Consider the following 12817-nt stretch of genomic DNA (forward strand, 5'->3'; position numbering starts at 1 on the left):
TGTATTACATATAATATATTGCAATTTCCTTTATATTAAGTCTCTGATTCATTCCAGAATTATAGGCTTTGTGCTATACTAAACCAATAGTTAAAGGATAGTTGAAGGTTAGTTAAGGGATATATTAACCAATAACCAATTGTTATTGGTTAAAGGATATATTAACCAATAACCAATTTAACCAATAGTTAAAGGATAGTTAAAGTATATATTCACATATGAGGAAGAGGGGTAGGATGTAAGGGGTAGGATGACAAAATAATTCTAAAGCACATCTATTAGCATGCACAGCTGTAATATTTTTTTCATGCCAACAAAGCTGTGTAAAACAAGGGCTTGCATGTACAATCTAATATAGTAATGTAAAACGGTGCAGCTTTTTTAGAAAGTGATCTGGAAATACTTATTAAAAATCTTAACTAATGCATATCTAAGAAGCCAACTAAAGAAATAATAAAAAGTGTGATTAAAGATTCATGCACAAGTATGATCATTAGAGGAAAAAGGTGACAAGATAGCAATAACCTAAAAGGTGAAAAGAGAGCATTGTTAAATAAATTCATGCATACCCACATATAAAGATACCATGCTGTGCTTAAAATTATGTTTTTTAAAATATTTAATGGCATAGTAAAATGCTCACAATGTAACTTTAGGTAGAAAGAAGCAAAAATATATGACCCTAGTGTTAATAAACACACACACATGCACGCACGCACACAGTGAAGAGAGAAAAAAAGTAAAAACCAAAATATCAGTAGCCATTGTCTATGAATAGCAGAAGCACTTGATGTATATTCCAAATTTCCAAATTTTTTACAAGTATTCTTCTTAATTGGAAATAGTGAATCAAAGTATGTTTAAAAACTAGACAAAGTACAATGGTTCTTTTTAGAGGTAGAAAGTAATATTCTAAAACCTTCTTCCAATATCAGTTCATTAATGTAGTGGAACTTTGATTCATATATAAAATGATGGCTTTGACATTTTACACTCCCATTGGTGAAATGAATAATCAGCTTCTCTTACCACCCGAATGAGCTTCTAAACTATCATGGTAGCGTCATCCATTGAAACTAACCTGCCATTGCTGCTCATGGGTCATCAAATCCTGCTCTTGGTTTTCACAGTCACCTGTCCTGGTTCAGTACTTCACTGTCCTATGCTTGCATTACAGTAAATCTCTCTTAATTTTAATCTTTTGTTCTCCATCCTCCAATTCATCCTACTCTCCATTGCCAGATTAATCATGCTAAAATTCCAATTTCATAAAGTCATTTGTCTGCTGGAAACGCTTCACTGATTCTCTGTTTGCTATCATCCAACCGTAAAGTCCTAACGGGAGCGTAATATCTATCACTCTAATCAGATCACTCCTCAGATGTGCTCATTGCCATTTCTATTCTATTTCATTTATTTCCCTGTTCATCTACTCCAGGACACACCAATCTATTTTCGTATGGATCTCCTATAATACACCTAGTTATATAAACCCAAGTAACTATTTAACAATAAGTTACTTAACTTCATTCCGAATGACTTTGTGTATAAAAGTCTTCCCCCCCCACCAAAAGCTAAAATTTTATCAAGATCAAGAACCATATTTTGGGCTTCCTTGGTGGCTCAGTGGTTAAGAATCTGCCTGCCAATGCAGGGGAAACAGGTTCAAGCCCTGGTCCAGGAAGATCTCACATGCTGTGGAGCAACTAAGCCCGTGCGCCACAACTACTGAGCCTGCGCTCTAGAGCCTGCAAGCCACAACTACTGAGCCCTCGTGCCACAACTACTGATGACCGCGCACCTAGAGCCCGTGCTCTGCAACAAGAGAAGCCACTGCAATGAGAAGCCCGCACACCGCAATGAAGAGTAGCCCCCGCTCGCCGCAACTAGAGAAAGCCTGTGCGCAACAAAGAAGACCCAACGTAGCCAAAAATAAAATAAATAAATAAAAATAAATTTAAAAAATAAACAAAGATATTACATAGTTACGAAAAAAAAAAGAACTATGTTTTACCATTAACTGCTGTGCACAGCACATAGCACACAGTGCAGGGAAAAGTACACACACAGTGTGTACAAAGGAGGCAGCTAGTGAAAGGAGAAGAACGTTACATTTTCATTCTGGAGCCTTAGAATTTGGTCCAACTTGACTACTTCTTAACTACCACTTTCCTAGCCAGATCCTGAGCTATGCTCTTTTCACCCATTATCTTATTTAATTTGTTGATGTGATGAGATTTCTTATCTCATCAATCCTTGTTTCTTTGTCTGAATACCAGTGACTGCCTCAAAAAAGGTAAAATATGAAAGCACTTTTAAAATATGAGGTTTAGGGGACTTCCCCTGGCGATTCAGTGGTTAAGACTCTGCGCTTCCACTGCATGGAGCGTGGGTTCGATCATTGGTCGGGGAATTAAGATCCCACATACCCTGCGGCATGGCCAAAAATTTTTAAAAAAATAAACAAATAGAGGGGCTTCCCTGGTGGCGCAGTGGTTGAGAATCTGCCTGCTAATGCAGGGGACACGGGTTCGAGCCCTGGTCTGGGAAAATCCCACATGCCGCGGAGCAACTGGGCCCGTGAGCCACAACTGCTGAGCCTGCGCGTCTGGAGCCTGTGCCCCGCAACGGGAGGGGCCGCGATAGTGAGAGGCCCGCGCACCGCGATGAAGAGTGGCCCCCGCTTGCCGCAACTAGAGAAAGCCCTCGCACGAAACGAAGACCCAACACAGCTATAAATAAATAAATAAATAAATAAATAAATAAATAAATAAAGTAGCTATTAATTAAAAAAATAAAATAAAAAATAAATAGAAATAAAATAAAATATGAGGTTTATATATATATATAAAAGAGTTATTATAACCATTATTAGTCTTGAGAACAGTTTAATCATGTACAATATAAAGGAAAACAGATGTCTGAGGACCTGGGTTATCACTGACTCTTCCTGGTTGGGAGATCATGAACTATTTCACTTAATTTCTGTGAGTTTCCATTTCTTAATCTATGAATAGGGAATAATAACTTCATATCTATTATAGCATTTCATTCATTCACCCACAAAAACTGTCCTACATACTCATAATTTGGGCTAGCACTTATAAAGCAATTAGAACCAAATGATTAACACACACACACACACACACACACACACACACACAATGAGTGTTCTAGTTCCCAAGGAGTTCACAGACAGTGGAAGCAATATGATGTAAACAAATATGGAGAGTAGAACATGAAAATCGCTGTTAGACGAATTTACTAAGTCCTTTGTACTAAAACTATACCTGTGGAGGTCAAGAAAGGTAACATTTGAGCTGCATCTAAAGAAAGTTTGAGGCAAAAGGAACAAATAACATTCGTGGTCTCACTTGAGTGCTGCCCAGCAATTGTTCTACATTGCCCTAGTCAGAACTTTTCCTCGTTTCTTCATATAGGCAGACTTTTACTATCCTCATACCCTGGCTCCACTTCCTCCATTCTCTCACCCTCAAAAGATAATGCTGACTCCTAATTCCTCTAAAAGTTAGAAGTTATCAAGTGAGTACTTTCCCATCTTCCCTTCTCAGTGCCTAACAGCTAAACTCCATCCATAGCCATAATTTCCCCCCTTCTCTCTTGTCCCAATACAGACATTTCCAGACTCCTGTCCACCTGTATTTTTGTATCTTCCTTCCACTCCGTACCCCTGTAACCTTCCCAGGGGTGTAACTCTATCATGTATGTCATCTCTCCATTCTCCAATAACATTTCTTCATTCATGAGTCCTAACCATCGAAACATTTAAACACACTCGAGTACCTCCGACACACCCCTCCACACACACAATTTTCTTATTCTCCACATCCTCGTGCAGATATAGCCCATCTCCTTCTTCCTTGAACAGTTTATAGAATTGTCTCCATTTTCTTAACTTCCACTTAACCCTCCAATCACTGCAGTATGACTTCTGCCCTCTCAACCCTATTGAAACTGCTTTTCACCAAAGACTTCCTGTTGTTAAATATCTTGACTTGGTTTTATAACACTGCACATTTCCTTGGTTTGTATCCTTTTCCCCTGATATTATTGTTGAATCATCAAGATACTATTTTACATCCTCTTCTCTTCTCATAGTATACACTCCCCGTGCATCGTTTTACTTATCTTTTACCTGCTAACTCCCAAATTTCAGCCTAATTTGCTTCATGAACTTTAGATATATTGCATCATTCTTGTCCTGCTCAGGACTATGAACTTGAACAAGGATCATGGGAAGTCATTTAAAAGTTTTTTTAAGCAGGGAAGTGACTGAACCACATCTGTGTTTTGGAAATATTACTGAAAATAATGTAGAAAATAGGCTAAAGGGATAAGAAATTGGGAGGACTAAGATAGCTACAAGGCAATGCAAAAGAATGTGGCAGATAATGGAATGCTACATAAATTCTCCTTACCTTGAACGGAGGACTGGAGTCACTTGGCCTTGCAGAAAAGTCAAAGGAGATGATGAGATCAACTCCTCTTTGAGGTCTCAGGATCAAGGGGTATGGCAGGTTAAATGTGAGGCCACTGTCCACCACATGAATCTTTTTCCTTTTGACATCCAGAGGCTCATATATCTGCTCAAATTCATCAGGATCTTTAAAAAGGATAGAAAAGAAAAGAATGAATTAAACAATCATTTAACATTATTTAGAATATTAAAACTATTTGTTATGTAAGTGTGTGAGAAGAATTCCCTATGGTTAGGCCCTCAGGGCTTGGAGACTTTTGGTTTCTTCATCTGTAATATCAGAATAAAAGATTCTATCAACAAGGTTGCTGTGAGGATTAAGTGGGATGATACATGGAAAGTGCAAGCAAGGCTCAGGCCCTAGTAGTAACTCTACTCTGTGCACCATGATCCCTGTCGTAGCATTACTTCACATTACATAGATCTTTAGTGTTTAAAAACATTTCCTCATGCATTATCTTGCTTAAGTCTTAGAACAGACGTGAGATAGAGGATATCTATAAATGGAGGATGAAATACATTAAATTCATCTCTAAAATGACACAACTTGGGAGTGGCAGAGTCTGAAGGGATCCCACACAGCACCTCTCTAGGTGATGGGAGTCTAAGAGAATAACCCAGCTGACACATTCAGCAAACATGTATTGTCTGCTACTCTTCAGGCACTACTCCAGGTGCTGAACAAGAGAGATGCAAACTCTTCTCCAATAGAGCACACTGCTGGTAAATCAGTAAACAAATATATTAAAAGATGGTTCAGGCAGTGATAAATACAATGAGGGAAATAATAGAGGGTAATAGGATAAGGAGGAACTTCAGGTAGGTAGTCAGGAGAGACCTCTCTGAGAAGACTTTGAGACCAGATTCACAAGAGAGAATTGGCCATCTAAGGATTTGGAGGGTGTGGTATTTTTTTCCAGGGAGAGGGAAGAACTAGAGCAAAGGCCCCAAGGCAGAGTAAGGAGTGGTATGTTTGAGGAAGTACAGTGTGGCTACAACTTAAGAGGAGAGTAGGATGAGATGGCAAGGGATCTGAAGGAAAGCAGGGCCTAGAGATCATTAGTTTTATGAACAAATAATATTGATAACATGTTGCTGTTCACATTTATGTGTGGTGCTCCTAATCCTCTTCCTAAGAGAAAGAAATGTGATCAGAATTAAATTGATTTGAGCTGAATGAAATGACATGCAATTATTTTGTTCTGTCCCCTTGCCCTCACACTTGTTCCCACTTGTTCTGTTAGAAAGAAGGGCAGCAAAGCTCAAGAGGGAGGTTTACTACAGTAGGATAGAGTGAAGGTGCTCATGCTAGACATGCATTATGACCTCTGAGCAAGATTTTAAATTCCACTGGTGAGCATTTTCATAGAGGAAACAACAAAAACTAGAGGATCAGAGCAATCTGTGTTTATACAATCACCTATAAAATGCAGTTAATACCTATTACCCAGGAAAATGTTCAGTACATGGTAGAAACCCATCACATGTTAATTCCCTCTATATATTTCGAAATAAGAATGATGCTGATTATAATTCTCTCACAGTCGATTTTATCACTACATTGTAAGAGCAAGAGATCAAAGAGGAAAGTAAATCTTTAAATTCTTAATGTCTGATTAAAATCTATAGTCCTCATCATCACTAGAAGCTGAAACTAAAACACCCATGAGACAATTAGCCAGAACACTTATTCAATGTGAATTGAAACAGTTCTCAATTAGACTTTGGTTTAGTTACTTAAGAAAACATTAATATCCTTAGAAGTTTCTACAGTTAACAGTCATTGTTTTCTTCTCTCATATCTATAAAAACTTCTCATCTCTAAAATACTGAATAACAAATGAATGTTAGAAACATTTACTAGTGATGTTTGTAAATAAAGTGGAAAAGAGTTTACATCTGAGGTGATGTGTACTGAAGGAAAGTAGGAAGGTGTGAAAAACAGTCTTAGACGAAAAACACATATGCTAAAAAAGAAAACCAAGAAACAATGGGGGACGGGGGTGTTAGACAAGAATAAGGTCATGTAACTGAATGAAAAGGCAGGTCAAGTTAAAAAAGAAAAAAAAAGTCTTGCTATGTCCAGGGTGAATGCCTAGGCCAAAAAGGAGAGAGCAGAGATATCATTCTTTAAATAATTATCTTCAGGTTAATGCTATTTTCTTATCAAGTATCGATGTAGTGACAATGTACTTTGCCACCAGCCAGAATTCTAAATATCTATCTATCACAGAACCTGAAACTTAAGAATTGTAAAATTGAAATATATATATATATTATATATATATATATATATATATTATCAAACCCAATTGTATCATCTATTCCTCTGAAATTTTTATTGTTTACAAATTACATATGTGAATTTTTTAAAAAGGTGAAGAATTATGAGTCTTTATCTTATATTAGTTTTAAAACATTTTACTAATAAGCTAGAAATTTATATTTGGGCACTTTTATTTGTCCTAAAAGCAGCTTTATTTTGAGTATCTATAATCTATTAGAAATTTCATATATAAGATTTATCATCCTTAGAAAACTCCTTAGAAGACAAAAGAGATATTATTAGTATCATTTTAAAGATAAGGAAATGAGGCCCTAACAGGTTCAGTTTCACACTGTGAGAGTCCAGTTTCCAAGCCAGGTCCAGGAAGTCTAAACCCTACACACAGTGTCACACTGTTACTTCAGAAAGTGGCACAGCCATAAGACTAAAAGGTTTTGAAATGGGTAATTTAAAAAACAATAACTGGGGATTTCCCTGGTGGTCCAGTGGTTAAGACTTTGCCTTCCAATGCAGGGGGTGCAGGTTCAATCCCTGGTAGGGGAGCTAAGATCCCATATGCCTCACAGCCAAAAAACCAAAACATAGAACAGAAGCAGTGTTGTAACAAATTCAATAAAGACTTTAAAAAAATGGTCCATCAAAGAAAAAAAATCTTAAAAAAAAAGCAATAAGTACAATGTATAGAGGCAATCTACACATGCATCTATCAATCATGAAAACCACATTGATATGTGTTTTTTATCACAATTAAGCATAAAAAATTAAAAACACATTAATGGGAATTTTTTTTACAATGACATGATTTTCCCTAAAATAATAAAGTACAATGATAATTCACAAATATTTTTCTCTGGTTTTATAAACTGATGCTTTAAATTTTAGCTAAAAGATTAACCAGAAACAGACTATTTCTCTCCTATTCTGTTTGAGTTCCCCCTTCTCATCATGAAGCTAATAGTCTCCTTTTTCCTGTTTTAAATCCAAGATTATATTTGAGAGAAAAATCATCATGTGGACCAATTCCCAGCTCTGGCATGTAGCTAAACACCATGGTTCCAACCTTCCATATAAACTGACGGGAAGTAATGTTTCCTAATTGTGTTGTAAAAAAAAATAGTTTTGCAAGATATTAACAGATATTCTATATACAAATTAAGAGTTCCATGATCAAATAGGTTTGAGAAACACAAGATTCAACAACTTAAAATAATAACAAATTATAATGCATGTTCCCTATTTTCCTTACTATGCCTTGGACTAATACTACTTTTTAGTGGAGATGCCACTTAATCTTGACAATAACTCTATAAGATAGGTAACAATTGTTTCTGTTTTATAAGTTAACCATTGGAGTAAACAATGAAGATTGTTGCTTCCTCACTAACCTATGGTTCCATCAGGATCAGGTTGTTGGTTTTTAGTTTCATTCTACTTTTCTATCGTTGTTAGCAGAGGTTACGCTAAGTAATGGCTCAGGACTGTCCAGCTAATAAATGACACAGTTGGGATTCAAATGCAAGTGAAGCTGCTTTTAAAGTACTATACTTGAGGCATCTTTAAGTAGGATTTCTCAAACTCATTAGGGTATCCCATGGCATTGTGAAGAGGGGGATGGAGTTGTTAGTTTTTCCAAACTTATTTGAACTTGAACCCTATTTATTAATATCTACTAAAACGTCATAGAAAGTTTGATGAATGCCCCTATGAAAGAACATCCTCCTGTAAATTAAAGTTTACATGGTTTCTCAACCTGTGAATGAGTTAATCAGGTTCTTTGATAGGTACGGAAACAATCTCTGTTTTATAATTATGAACCATTTCCTTAACAGTTCAGCTGTGGAATTTTACAGTGGTTGTTCTACAAATACATCACACAGATTCAATTTATAATGTACAAATATTTGGATGTTTGTGTTTTGAACTCTGTCCTAAATGAACTCATGTCTTGATTTCTTATTCCAGATGGTGTATGTCACAGTAAATAATATAAACACAAAAGTAAACAGGAAAGAAGTCATGTAACTAGTGAGCAGCTTCTCTAAAATTAGTTTCCACAGGTATACAACTATTTTGAAGTAAACAAATGAGGGGAATTTTTTCATCTTATTTCTCTTGTTTTCAAAAGATGGTCTGCAAGGTGAAGCAATAGGCACAAAAGTAATACACTAACTTTTTCTCATTTTAGGTTGAGAGATTATTCTAAATGCTCAAATTTTAATCTGTATAAACAAAATCCATATAAACAAAATAGTGAACTAAATGTAAGATTTTTCCCAACATAATACTAGATAAGATTTTTAAAAATCTCTAAAAATAAAAGAGCAATAACCTTAATTAATGTTTTCATTGTGGTATTTTAACTGTATAATAAATAAAAGTTTTAATGACGATTTTATGAACAACGTTGATAACATTTTATGATAAACCTTTTAACTTTTCATTTCAAACATATAGTTTTATTCTAAAATTTGGAAATAACCAGAGGGAGATAAAAAGGGTCTATTTTGGTAAGGGCTTTGTCTGAAAAAGCACTAATCAATTCAGTATATTCAGTCTAAAATGCAGTCAGTTTTAGCAATGTTGGTTCATAAGCAACAAACTTGAATGAACTTGTCACTCACCGAACTGGATTTTTGACTAAAGTCAACATGCTGTATACATTTTTTCAATCAGATAAATATAAAGTGACTGAAGTGTAATTTAATGAGATACACACTGAGAAATAATATTTAAAGTTCCTTCTGAAGCTCATTAATCTAAAACAATTTTAGGTTAGAACATTTCAATATATCTCAACAAAAGAAATATTCAACCTGTGTAATATCATATTTTAGGATGATTAATATTTTCTATCTCTTCATGTCATTTTATGAAAACTGTCCCTGACTCTTTTTTCAAAAGGCACCGAATAAAGAAGTCAGATAAGGTGATGCACGACTATTATCCTCCAAGCACTAGAGGGACGGCAAATGAAGATCATGCATCCTCGGGGACCTACAATCGCATCAGGATCAGGGTTGCTGGCTTTTAGTTTTACTGTACTTTTCTATCATTGTTAAATAAAGTATATAAGTCCCTCCAAGAATCAAATTTTCAAGGAAGGGTCATGAAATGATTTTAATCTTCATGAGGGCAAGGACTGCATGTCTTGTTGACAGCTGGATCCCTAGTGCCACGCACACTGAAGGAGCTCTGTAAATACTGTGGCAATGCAAGAACGAACAAAGGAAAGAAGAAAGATGAAAATGAAGAACAATCTGACATATGGTGAGAATAATGAAAGAGGCAGACTTCCTAAGGGTACCAAATGTATCTAATAAAAACGTAGGTTGCCCAGTTAAGTTTAAATTTCAGATAAACAGCAAACAATTTTTATACAAGGATGTCCCAAATGTTATAAAGGGCATACTTATATTCTCTCTCTCTCTCTCTCTCTCTCTCTCTCTATATATATATATATATATATATATATAAATTGAAATTCAAATTTAACTGAGCACTGTATTTTTCTGAGCAACGCTAACACCTCCAAATCTACATAAACTATTGCAAAACCACCAGGAAGCTGTTAAAATGTCGAGTGCAGGACTTGTGCTGTGCAAACCACAGAAGGAGCTATGCTTGGTATTGTGATTAAAGTAATAACATAAAACAGACGTAATAAGTACACACAAGGAAACTTCCATTTTTACATCAGCAAGACGATGACTAATAAAACCAAGGGCTATGAGGAAGAGAGTGAGCGGGAGGGAAAGGCTTCTGAGCAATGTCAAGAAGCCTGTTCAAGTGTCCCAATTCTAGCTCAGCTGAGCAATTCTAGGTAAACATGATGCTATCTTCTTTGATCTTCCTTTTCTATGGAGTAAAATAACTAACGATTCTTTCTAGTCCTAAATGCTCTATGAGGCTGAGTTTTTTTGTTGGTTTGTTTGTTTGTTTAAGCCCATCATAATTCATCCATAAAGCCTGCTTCTAAAGAAGATACATTTAATTGGTATTGTAATAGCAATAAGTTAAATCATAAGTAACACACAAAAAAATAACATCACTGATTGTATGGTCAAGTGTTTTTATTTTGGATGAATTTAAAAAGAGACACTGACTTTATCACAAATAGACTTTTATTATAGTTCATGTGAAAGGGTTTGCATTGCAGGTATATAATCATGTCCTAGACTTTGATGCCACAAACATAATGCAAAATATAGTGAGTTTCTACTCCTCTTGTTTAAAAAACAGGGGTAACTTTTGCTTCTGCAATTTCCCTTAAGCTCAAGCAACAAACAGAAACAGCATTACCTAAACAATAATAAGATCTAAAGCCATGTCTAATTTTTATAGGTAGAATCCTTAAACAGTAGTAGAAAGTTTTTTGGAAAAATTTCCATGTACATTCTCATAGCCTCCTGTCAATGTTCTTAGGCAGAAATGATTGAGAAATGACGTTTGGGCAGTTAAGGGGAAAAAGATGGTATGAAGAAGTAGAAAAAATGTAAGATGCCAGGAGCATTATAAGAAAGATAATTATGTAGTGATTAGTCACCAAGACAAATTTACCTTTTAATTTGGAACATGCATGGAACCGAAGAATCAAGGCAAGTATTCTTTGGAGTTTGGTTAAGTGACAAACCTGAAAGTGAGTGGGTTCTTATGAGGTTCTTAAGTGGCCTTAAGAAAGTTACCTAACCTTTCAGAGAACTGGAAGGACAGATTCAGTAGCCTGAGGGACACTGCAGATGGGCAAACTCAACTCCACTCACACCCCTAGGGGGCACACATTACTGCTCTGCACTGGAGACATAGGCTGAGGACCACGTGTACCAGATTCCCTCCCAGCTCTGGCTCTGCTGAGACCTATTCTCTGCCAAGGAGAAACACCCACGTGAGATTTGAAGGAGGAAATGAGACAGAGGCTATGTTTCTGCTATTTCTACTGCCAAGCACCGTTGTGGGGAGCGTTTGTGGGGGTGATCCTGAAGTGTTTTTGGAGTCATTCCGAGATGCTCAGCCTGGAGCTTGCTCCTCCAAGCCCTGGAACAATTTTGTAAGCACCTACTTTAAACCTCTTTTGCTTAAACAAGGGAGAGGGTTTCCTGTTTGTTGTGAGTGAACCTTGACCAATATAGAGAGGAGCAAAGTCCCCCTCAATATTTCAATGAAAACTGTTTATGCTGACATGACGATGCCACTTCCTGCCCAATGTATTTTTTCTTCCAAAAAAACAACTCAGAGCCCTTCATACATTAAATGCATGTTTTAAAATTTGATTGTAAATTAATTACTATTAATAATTAAAATGCTCCTCCCCAGAGAAGGAAGAAAGATCTCCTGAATTAGCTTCCATGGATTACATTTTGTGTACTTACCTGCTACAGCTGCATCCAATTCATCTTCCTCCAAGGACTCCTGGGTGGTAAAGTTTCTCAAAGGAGACATCGGATAGGATGTATTGAGATTCAAGCCCAGCATGAAGTTGTGCACCTTCCCAGCTCGTCCTTCTCTGGTATTAAACAAAGCTGAGTCACTCACCAAGGCCATTATCATACGTTGGACCCAACTTGCTTGATTATCATTTTGATATTCTCTTTCTGCTTCTTCATTTTCAGTGCCTAAGGAAAAAGAAAAGATCATTATACAGATTCCGAAAATCCATAATAACGAAAAAGATCTTTGGGCGATGGAATGTTAACATTAATGATGAAGCTCTACAGCTTTTGACTCAATAAACATTTGTGTAAATTATAGTAAATATTTCCGTTAATCATTTTTGTTCTTTACTTATTTTTACTGTACTGTTTACCGGTAGTCAGTCTAAAGGCTGTATTCTCGGCAGTGTTGCTTGGCCTATTCTTTAATTTCCAGAGAAACTTCTGTTTTTCCCTTTCCCAAATTCTTTTCTTTCTTTTCCCTGGCTACACACACATACACACACACACACACACACACACACATACACACAGAGGGAATATCCACAGTAGCTAATCCCCTTCCTTTCCCAAGTTTCCTTCCCTGTCCTGTTTAATAAACATCCA

General features: G+C 36.2%; 1 protein-coding gene across 4 annotated transcripts in view; it reads right to left on the reverse strand.

Moving 5' to 3' along the window:
- Positions 1-12817, reverse strand: part of PLA2G4A (phospholipase A2 group IVA) — a 158343-nt gene that overhangs the window by 18524 nt on the left and 127002 nt on the right. For all 4 annotated transcript variants that reach the window (XM_082401670.1, XM_082401668.1, XM_082401667.1 and 1 more), the window contains 2 exons: positions 12152-12394; positions 4440-4624 (listed from right to left, as the gene is read on the reverse strand). In XM_082401670.1, coding sequence (XP_082257796.1) covers positions 4440-4624; positions 12152-12394 — 428 coding nt within the window. The remainder of the gene's footprint in view (positions 1-4439; positions 4625-12151; positions 12395-12817) is intronic.

The sequence above is a fragment of the Balaenoptera borealis genome (assembly GCF_965194805.1).
Source record: "Balaenoptera borealis genome assembly, chromosome: 1".
NCBI lineage: Eukaryota > Metazoa > Chordata > Mammalia > Artiodactyla > Balaenopteridae > Balaenoptera > Balaenoptera borealis.